The sequence below is a fragment of the Vigna unguiculata genome, chromosome 4 (genome assembly GCF_037176805.1).
Source record: "Vigna unguiculata cultivar grain cowpea cultivar isolate G323 ecotype 2 chromosome 4, ASM3717680v1, whole genome shotgun sequence".
In the NCBI taxonomy this organism is placed as follows: Eukaryota; Viridiplantae; Streptophyta; class Magnoliopsida; order Fabales; family Fabaceae; genus Vigna; species Vigna unguiculata.
The window spans coordinates 15,505,152-15,515,417 of record NC_140795.1 but is presented as its reverse complement, the minus strand read 5'-3'; the positions used below and the strand labels follow the sequence as shown (position 1 = coordinate 15,515,417).

The 10,266-nt window shown below is 34.5% G+C and overlaps 1 protein-coding gene and 1 pseudogene across 1 annotated transcript; both read left to right on the top strand.

Annotated features, from left to right (window-relative positions):
* Positions 1–660: 660 nt before the first annotated feature.
* On the top strand, positions 661–5,096 carry LOC114181719 (putative membrane protein At3g27390). The gene is made up of 10 exons (XM_028068251.2): positions 661–890; positions 1,586–1,694; positions 1,785–1,980; positions 2,069–2,205; positions 3,031–3,319; positions 3,609–3,715; positions 3,791–3,935; positions 4,025–4,220; positions 4,337–4,583; positions 4,691–5,096. The coding sequence occupies exons 1-10, from the start codon at positions 797–799 to the stop codon at positions 4,929–4,931; spliced, it is 1,761 nt and encodes a 586-aa protein (XP_027924052.1). The 5' UTR covers positions 661–796; the 3' UTR covers positions 4,932–5,096.
* A 368-nt stretch (positions 5,097–5,464) lies between these two features.
* Positions 5,465–9,021, top strand: LOC114180536 (early nodulin-like protein 6; annotated as a pseudogene).
* The last annotated feature ends 1,245 nt before the right edge of the window (positions 9,022–10,266 follow it).

The window sequence follows — 10,266 nt, the reverse complement described above, 5'->3', positions numbered from 1 at the left end:
ATATTAAATTGAATAAAATTATAATAAATTAATGCAAAATATCTTTTAAGTATTTCTTTAATGATGAAGCATAACCATAAATTGTTGTGTTGCTCTCTAATTCACTGTACCAATTCCTGCGTATAGATTTGGTTCATAGGAAGTGTTGTAATAATTAATGTAAAAACTAACGATGCGTGCATGTCATATATATATATCAGCTTCAGGTCCCATGGAACTGTGTTTTTGTTGTATAACATTCAAAGTGGTCTCTTACTTTTCCTTTCGCAAATCAAAACAAATCGCACATCACAAGTCACCAAAACACATACTCTTTGCTTTGCTTTAGGCCAAAGTTGAGCACAAAGGAATATGAGATGCTCAGAATAAAGGAGTGTGATTAGAAAAAAAAAATGAATGAGAATTTGGCAAAGCATCATGTGATGATGGATGCTCGTTCATAAGAAAAACTAACTATATTTGTAACTGTTCCTCTCATTTCAGGCATAACTCTCATGATTCTCACCATTCTCAAAATAAAATATGAGCACAATCCCACTGTACCCTTTTCAAATATTTTAAGGCTACAGCACGAAGTCCTAAAATAGAGGAGAAAATGGGGCTTGAGATTGACCCACCTGCTGGTTTTCTGCAGCTATGGCAACTCACAGAATGAAGAGTGAATTGGGTTTTGGTGTTGAGATAGCCAGTTGTGATGACAGAAAACTGTTTTTTTTCATCTGGGTGTGTAGTTTTCAATCCTTATCATCTTTGAAGTTGTTAAAGTTTGAATCTTTTCTACTTGAGGGGCTGAGCAATGGAACCTCCCACAGGATTTTGGGCTTCAATATGGAACTTTGTTTGCTTTCTACCTTTCTTCATCGGTCTTTGGCTTCTTGGCAACATCAAAGGTGAGGATGTCCATGATTACTTTTCCATTTTTCTGAGTTAGTTCAGCTGTTCTTTTTTTTATATGCTTTGATTGAGAAATACAAGTTGAACTTAAAAAAAGAGATGGAATCTCCTACCTCTGCAAACTTTCTTTTGTTACAAGTTATTTTAGATAGTTATTCATTTTAATGTGATACTTTTTTCCCTTGACAAGGGTGAAGTGAACATTTGAAGATTGGTACGTAATATAGCATGTCTTCCATTTTAATACATATTTGTCGGAGATTTACTCATTTTATGTAGCTGGTGACAAATTCACACTGAATGATGTTTCCATGATTGTGTGTTATTAACATGGGAAAACAATTAAATCCCATTTGATGATCAATCTTGTAGTTTTGTTCATTAAGCACAACAAATTTTATGTTCTGGAAGTTAAAGAAAAAAAGAAAAGGAAACTATTTAAATGACATGACAAATAAGTATGTGGTATTCCAAAGTTTCAACCATGACAAGGAATTTAGCAGTTTATTTTTCCCTCTAAAGAATACAATAGCTGTTTTGTTCTCTCTCTCTCTCCCTTTTCTTACACAATCTATCTGTTGTTCTTACCATGGTAGAAGAGTTATAAGTGAAGTTTCTAAGTTTCTGAGTTTCTGCTTGAGGATTATGATTTATCAAGCTCACTCACTCTCAATCTCTGCTATGACTTTAGGTGTCATTTTGTTCCCACTGATATGCTTAATAATGACAATTGCCAACTCAGCTATCATATGTGGTCTTTGGCCTATACATTGTATTTGGACATATTACTGTGTAGTTAGGTACTTATCTTGGCTTCAGTCTCTCAAATTTGATTTTCTGATTGTTTTAGATTTGTTATCGTTTCTTGTACTGATTTCATTAACTCACAGATCAGAAAAATTAGGACCTGCACTGAAGTTTGTTGCATGCACATGTCTACTACCCTTGGTGTTGATGTTATGGCCATTGGTTGGCATTGTTGGAAGTGTTATAGGTGGAGCAGCCTATGGATTTTTTGCACCAATATTTGCTACTTTTGAAGCTGTAGAGGGAGGAAAAGAGTACAAACTTTTCCATTGTTTCATTGTATGTTTCATTTTTGAAGTTATTAAAATCCTCGTTAATTTTGTCCTTCTGTTGTCACTCAATACAGAATTTCATATTGCATCTTCAGGATGGAACATGGACTACTATTACAAAGACCTTTGATATTGTCAAGGATGTGAAAAATGAATGCTACGATACTTATTTATCGGTTATGGATGACCTCTTGCAACCAAAGGATCCAGATGGAAAATATTACGACATCAGGTTTTGTCATTACATTCTGAGTTTGGTTTTTGCTGTACCATTATGTCTTTAATGAAACCAGACCTTGGAATTTGTTGTAAATGCATTCAAATCTTTGGTTTTATGAAGCAGGGGTTTTATTGTGCTGTGAATAGCTATAGTATGTTGTAATGATGCTTTAACCCATGCAGTTGCATGTCAAAATATTAACAAAAGGTATTATTAACAGGTAGAATCTTTGAATTATAAATCTTCACCTGGGGTAAATAGTTCCGATTAACAAGTAAAATCTGATGTATGGAAACTTCGGTGACTAGAATGACTCCTTGTTAACGGGTACCGCCTAAGTTTCCTTCTCCTTACTAATTTTGCTATGAAGGTGATACTAAACTGTTTATGTTTCATTCCTTTTTGTGCATTTTTCATGTTTTTCATTGTATGTTTTGTCCATGCTAGATTAAACCAATGATTCAACGGTTAGGTTTGGAATAAACTACTTAAATGAATTAGCCACTGGAGTCTTATAGGTAGTTAATGAATTAGTCAAGTGTAATGGGTAGTTAATGTATTAGTAGTTGGAGTTTTATGGTAGTTAATGTGTTAGTCATTTGTAGCCGTTTTTGTTTGTTTTTACTACAACAGTCAGAGAAATATGAGTCTATGAATTGTGTTGTTGATAGCATGACTGGAACAACAATACAGGAACTGAATAAGTTTATTCACATAAAGGTTTATTCGCCAAAATCAACTAGTGAGCTTCATTGGCATATTTTTGAGAACTCAAAGCAAAACAAAATTGTGGCCATCAAAGGTTTTCTAGATTGATAAGCAAACGTTTTGATGCAGGCTGCAATATCTTCCTGGAGCTATTGTGGCTATGGTTCTTGGGGTCATAGTTGACACACCAATTATATCTACAATTGCTACATGTAAAGCCCCTTACATGCTTTTTAAAGGGTGGAACCGTCTTTTACATGATCTTATAGGTCGTGAAGGTCCTTTCTTGGAGACAATATGTGTGCCCTTTGCAGGCCTTGCCATCATTCTGTGGCCATTGGCTGTTGCTGGGGCGGTTCTGGCATCTGTGTTGGCTAGTTTCTTTCTTGGTGCCTATGCAGGTCTTATCACTTATCAGGTCAATCTTCATACAAGTTTTAAGTATCTATCTATTGAGACTATTGTTACTAATTTACTGTACCATGTTATGTTATGCATGCTTATGTTAGCCTTAATCAATCTGCGTATATTAAAATTTGAACTTGAGATCACTAACTAAACTTGAATTAATCCACACACCCAGTAGTGTTGATTTTGTAAGACTGAGTTAGATTTAAGTCTAGAGTCTAGAGTCTAAAGTCTAAAATGATATTAAAGCTTATGTTAAATTAATCCAAGAAGTGTTTGTTTGTTTCTAATGATTGCAGGAGTCTTCTTTTTGGTTTGGCCTAAGGTACATTGTTGCAGCTGTGTCCCTTTATGATGAATACAGCAATGATATTCTTGACATGAAAGATGGATCCTTCTTCCCAAGGTCTCATTCTGCTATGCTTTCTAATACGTGTTGATGATGTGACTTGTAGTTAATGCATTTGATTGTGTTTGATAGGCCACAATATCGAAAAAAGGCTGAATTGAAACCATCACCAAGGACACTTCCCCATTCAAATTCCCTCACAAAAACAAACTCCTTAACAAAGACACTCTCTCGTGCAATATCACTGAAAAATATACCCGAGTTCAAACCATTTGAGGTATTCTTTGCTACCGAGGTATCAAATATGATTTTTTGTGTTCATGTTATGCATTTGTACTAAATAAACATTCTGCATGAGTTATGTAGCTGTTGGATGGCTTGTTCAAGGAATGCCATCAGCTTGGAGAATCACTGATTTCTGAAGGGCTAATAACACATGAAGACATACAAGAAGCAAAGTTTGGCAAAAGGGGTAGAGTCATTAGAATTGGCTTGCCAGCTTATTGCCTTCTCCAAGCACTTTTTCGTTCCGTAAAACACAACTCTTCTGGTATATTGATAAGTAAGGGATCATTGTTGCACTACTAGTAATCATTTGTGTGTGTTTAGTTTTCATCTACTGTTTGTATAAAGAAAGCTTTATCAAGAAATAATCAGGCTTACACTTTGTCCATGCAGGTGAGGATACTGAACTAACTACATCAAACAAACCGAAAGAACAGTTTTTCGAATGGTTCCTTAATCCCCTTTTGGTCATTAAAGAACAAATCAAAGCTGAAAATCTTAATGTGTCAGAAGAGGACTACTTTGGCAAACTAGTCCTCTTCAATGGTGATCCCACCAGGGTAGAAAAATCATTTATAAGGCAAGAAGGTACTGAATTTGCTGAACGTAAACGTGCTGAACTTCATGCATTGGCAAGAAGGTACATATCAAACCAAAATCAATTTAGTTTTTTTTGTAATAACTTCTGCACTAAATTTCCACTAAGGCTTTATCCCCTCATTTTTTCTTCATGTATCTTTCACAAAGACTTCAAGGGATCACCAAATTCATCACAAGGTTTCCTACCTACAAGAGGCGTTTTGATGTTATCTTAAACACACTCTCTGATGAGCTTGCTGAGAAGCATGGTGCTTCCAAAATAATCAGATCAAAAAGTGCTTTTCCTCGGATACTAAGTTTGAGATCCTTCAATTGCCAAACATCTAAATCAAATGATTCTGGTCAGGAGGAGTCTGAACATACAAGAGATTTGGAAACTTCATTATAGCAACATCATGTGATATTATTACATAGTTTTAGTCTGCAAAGCAGATGTAAATCATTACTTTTTTCTTTTGTTTTTGTGTCACTGATAGTTGTTGACCCTTTTGTGTTTGTTTGTTGTACACCTACATACCCCTACTCATTCATAGATATGACAGAAAAATGTAGCGACAATTCAAGCAAAGTGCAATTTTCTTTTCACTCATGAGATCAATTAGTTTATTGAGAAAGGTAATATGTGAAGTGAAGATTGTCTACGTACTTTATATTATATGCTTAGGAAACCAACACAAGTAGCACCTTAAAACAATGCTGAATGAGCCAGTGAACTACCATGACCCATGATCCGTGATTATAGCATTTTTCTTCTTTTTTTCTTCTTGCGTATGTTTTTGCTTCTCCCACCAAATTCCCTATCTGAAATTTCAACCGTGTTAATTTAATTGAGAATTGGAATCAAATTTACAAGTTAATCGGAAAAATTCAAAGTTTTACCACAAACTTCTACATTCACTCTGCTCTTGCTTCATCCTTTCAATGGCTTCTTCTTCTTCCACTTCCCTATCAGTGCTTCTCTTTGCCATTTTTTTCACTGTTACATGTTGCTTTGTGGCTTCCAATGAATTCCAAGTTGGTGGCTCAAATGGGTGGGTTGTCCCTCCCCAAAATGACCAACTTCTACAATGAATGGGCTTCCCACAACAGGTTCCACGCTGGTGACACCCTCTGACACCCTCTATAAGCACTTTAAATCCCCATTCATAATTAGTACAAAAGAGTTTAACTTCCAGTCTCATTGTGATCTTTAATATTGTAGAAAATCACAAACAACTATGTCCACCACATTTTAAAACGTAACAGACTACAAAATCCTTAATTTTGTGACTATAATCGTCATCATGAACCAGTTTTCAAAATCTGCTTGAAACAAATTTTAAGACTCCAGAAAGTTGTAGAAATTAGAAATTCATGCTAAATAAAATGTGTTACAGTTTTCATAGCTACCTTTAATATTTTGGAAACCACAATGTTTTAGAAAATCTTGAAGAGGTAATTCGTGTATGTGTCTTTTAGTAGTTTTCTGTGTCAAGTGCAGGCTTTAAGTACAAGAAGGACTCAGTGATGAAGGTGGATGAGGGTGATTACAAAAACTAAATAGCCACACACTGTTGTGTCTTGAATTTTGTTAGTTTTCATTAGTTAAAGTGTTCATTTCTCCATTCTAGAATAGATAATTTGAGAATATTAGATTAGATTTCTCACTCAGGGCAACTTTCGCATTTTCATAGAACTAGTGTTTGTAGAGTGTTTTTAAACATCATTTGAATGTGGTTGCATCATATTTTGAGTCCTAGGGTCTTAGGTTAGTCAAACCTAGTGTTAAGAGTCAAATTTTACTCATTCAACCTTTAAACCATGCATAGTTGACTTTAGAGTTGACTTTCTGAAATTCTTCCAAATTGAGTGATTTGACCTTGTGGAATCATTATAAATGCCTAATTACACTTGTTAGAAGTGGTCAAACACCAAAATTTGAGGTTTAGGGCCAATTGAGCAAAATTCTTAGTTTTCATGTTTTTTGTCAATTTAGCTTAGTTGTTCTAGTGTCTAAGTAGAGCTAATCCTTCCACTGGAGCTTTTGATCAATTTGCAGGTCCTCTATCTTTAGGAAAGGTTTAATTGAAGATTTGAAGGTCTAGAAATTCACATAGTAGCAAGGTCAAGTTTGTGGCAAAGCATGAAGTGTGCAAAAGTGACATGTTTGACCTTAGAGTTGACTTTTGTCATTTTGATCCCAAATCAAGAGACAACCATTTAGAGCACTTTAAGACACTAAATTTGACTGGTTTGGGCCTTGGGATTGCAAAAAATCTGAGAGGGGGCTGCACTTTGGAAAAGCATGAAGTGTGCAAAAGTGGCATGTTTGACCTTAGAGTTGACTTTTGCCATTTGGACCCCAAATCAAGAGCCAATCATTTGGAGTACTTTAGGACATTAAAGTTGACTGGTTTGGACCTTGATATTGCCAAAAATCTGAGAGGGGATTGCATATTGAAGTTTGGGCTCAATCGGTGAGAAGTGGCTTAGTGTAGGGTAGGTTTTTGGGTAGATTTGGTGAGGTGGCACCCAACAGCCTTCCAACACGTTTCTGCACATTCTCTGGTCTATGGAGAGGAGGTTTTGACAGCAACACACCATCTCCTGCAGCAGACCCGAAATTCCCTCAAAAATCACCCATTTTCACTCCATTTTTTCTTTTGGAACCTTGAATTGCTCAAGTCTTGGTGAGAGGAAGGTTGAGGCAACTCCTTGTACTCATTTTTTGTATTTTAATCTGGATTTGAGCTTCAATGAATGAAAATTTCAGTAATGTTCATTTGGTTTATAGTTTCATAATGTTCATCATCATTTTCCACTAAACCACTACCTTGGTACCACTTTTTGAGCTTGAACTCCACCCTACTGTACCAAATCTAAGTTCAGGAACCAGGCCTATAAAATTGGTGTGTCCAAAAGACCTCTATACATCATTGTTTCGGAGTAGCCAAGCTCAATGGTGTGTCCAGGCCTAGGTTCAAGATCAATGGTAGTAGCCAAGTTCATTTCACTCATATTTCTCCATTTCATTGTACTCTTGCTACAATTTCGAGTTTCTTTTCATTCCACCAGTTCACACACATCACTTTTAAGTTTCTTTAACTGTTTGCAAGCTTAATTTTGAGTTTATGCAACCAAATCACCAAAACTCCATTTCTACACCATTTTCATGCTCATACACACCATAGTTACTATTTTATTGAATTTCTCACTCATTTCTTAATCATTTTGAGTTTCGTAAATTCATGTACACTCCTGGGATGATTCCCGAGCATTTCAACCATCTCAGAACCAATTCCATCTCCATTTCATCAATTCACATGCTCTGTAATTTTTCCTCGTTCACATTCACTCATAATCACCGTTCCATTCGAATTTCGCATGATTTAAGCTTTTTGATTTGTTCTTGAGCTTCGTTCACCATCCTTGGATTTTCCCCAAGTGATTTGAATTATCAATTTCGCATTTCTTTCCATGAATCACCGAATTCGAATTTCTGCATTTCATCAATTCGTGTTTATGCATAATTCAATGGTTGCGCAATTTTAATGATTTTTAATGCAAATTGATTTGGGTGTTTCATTCATTGCATCATGACAAAGCTTTATGCTCATTCAATTGCATTTTCGTTGCACGAGTTGGTCGAATTGATCGAAATCGCATTTCTATTCAAATTTGAAAATTAGGATTTATGAAATTGGGAACTTTGGATGTAGTGTACCAAATCGAGTGATTCTAGTTTTTAAATGCAATTGGAATCATTTATAATCAATATGAATCATTACATTTTCAATTGTATTATCAAAAGATCCCAATCTTAGATTATCATGCACTTGGCTCATGAACATGTTTTTGATTTTGAGCAGATTTCGAGTTTGATGAATTTGGATCAATTTAACGATTGCATTAGTATAGTTTTGATCATTAAACATGTTTTGAGCATTTAGGATTAGCTAATTCATCATTTCCTACCATTTTGTACATTGCAAGTCATGCATTCATGCATAATTCATAGCATTTCTTGCATTTGATGATTTTGTGTTTTCTATTTTTAAGTGTTGTGTTTGAATAAATTTCTCCACCACAATTCAATGAACCAATATTGCATTTGACTTTAGCCATGTCCACTTATTGATTCCCAAGGTTCTCCCTATACTACATTTTTAAGGGAAAATTGGTTTTGATTGAGTCTTTTAGGTGACAAACCCTATACTCTTCTCCAATAGTGGCAACACCAAGTTGAAGCTTGGCCACCCAAGGACCTTCTACTTCATGAGTGGTGCTTTAGGGCATTGTGAAATGGGACAGAAGATGATTGTGAGGGTCATGGTGGATGAGTCTCTTCCTCAACATGCTAAGTCTTCTAGTTACCATATTGCAATTTCTCCAACTGGGGTGTCTCAAGTGCTCTTCTTTCAGTTTCTTTTGGCATGTATTAGGTAGTCTAAGTGATTAGGAAAATTCTATAGCTAAGTGATTAGGTAGTCTAAGTTTCTTTTGGCATGTTCATATACTTTTATATAGTTAAGGTTTTGCATAGATTTCAAAACTGCTTCTAAAGGATGTAATTTCTTACCTTTGTTGAGCAAAGAAAATGAGAATTCAAGTTAGGAATATTATGTCCTTTACCAAAGAAGTATTGGATTTGATGAACCTTCAATTTGAGTAGCCAGATTATCCATGTTTATAATTGGTTAGTAGAGATGATGAGCCTTCAATTTGAGTAACCAAAATCAGAAATTTCAAATGCATAGTAACGATTATTTTATGAAGAAAATGGTGTACTAACAGTTAATATAGTGTAAAAGTTATCATTAAATACATTTCACAGCATATGCAAAAGAATTTTGAAAATGTGAAACAAATTAGGACTCATACAAGAGTTGTTGAGCATTGTTAGTTAGATTTTTCTTTTGTTTCCTATAGGTAAAGGAAAACAAAATGTTTTTCTATTTCGCTATATTTTACGTTTAAGGTTTTGATAAATATTAGTTTATTAATACTTTTATATTAAAATTAAAAATTGTCAATATAACATTGAAATTATAATTCCATATTATTGTAAGTATTATTTTAAATTTTATTAAAACTATGTAAAATGATCTGATTCATTTTATTAAAATCTTATTTAATATTTTAGTATAGTTTGAAAATAGACATCATGTTATGTTGCTCTTAATACACATAAACAATACATCAAACAATTTACATTTTTATTACATTTATATGGAGCAAAATTTTGGAACAAAAACACTAATGTACAAAAGGAAAAAAGTGCAAAATATGGAGCAATCTATTTTCGTTGAAACCAAAGAAAAATTAAATACTTAATTGAAAAAACTTAAAACAACTTTATGTAAAGAATTTTTTAAGTTGAATTATTCATAGTAACCGTTAATTGCTCAGGCATGCAGAAATGAGAAACACTGATGTTGGACAATTTTCCCTATTGCACAAAATTGTGTTTTGCCATATTAGCAAACCATGGGAGAAGTGTTGGAAAAGAGTCTTCTATTAAGTTGCAGCATCTAAGTTAAACATATTGAACGTTTTTAGAGAAGATTGAGCTCACTTTTTCTCCACCCTCACTGGCTTCACGGAAAAGCCCACCTTCCTATTCATTTGATGCAATATCAACTAGTTCTGGCATCATGCAAATGCTTGAAAGGGGAACCCCATCAAAAACATTTTTCATCACTCGAACACTCAAACACAAATGTAACTTTTACAGTCGATTAAGA

Coding starts and splice junctions, on each gene's coding strand:
- LOC114181719 (XM_028068251.2), top strand. CDS start 797: ATGGAACCTCCCACAGGATTTTGGGCTTCAATATGGAACTTTGTTTGC. Junction 1,981..2,068: donor AACTTTTCCATTGTTTCATT/GTATGTTTCATT, acceptor TTGCATCTTCAG/GATGGAACATGGACTACTAT. Junction 3,716..3,790: donor GATGGATCCTTCTTCCCAAG/GTCTCATTCTGC, acceptor TGTGTTTGATAG/GCCACAATATCGAAAAAAGG.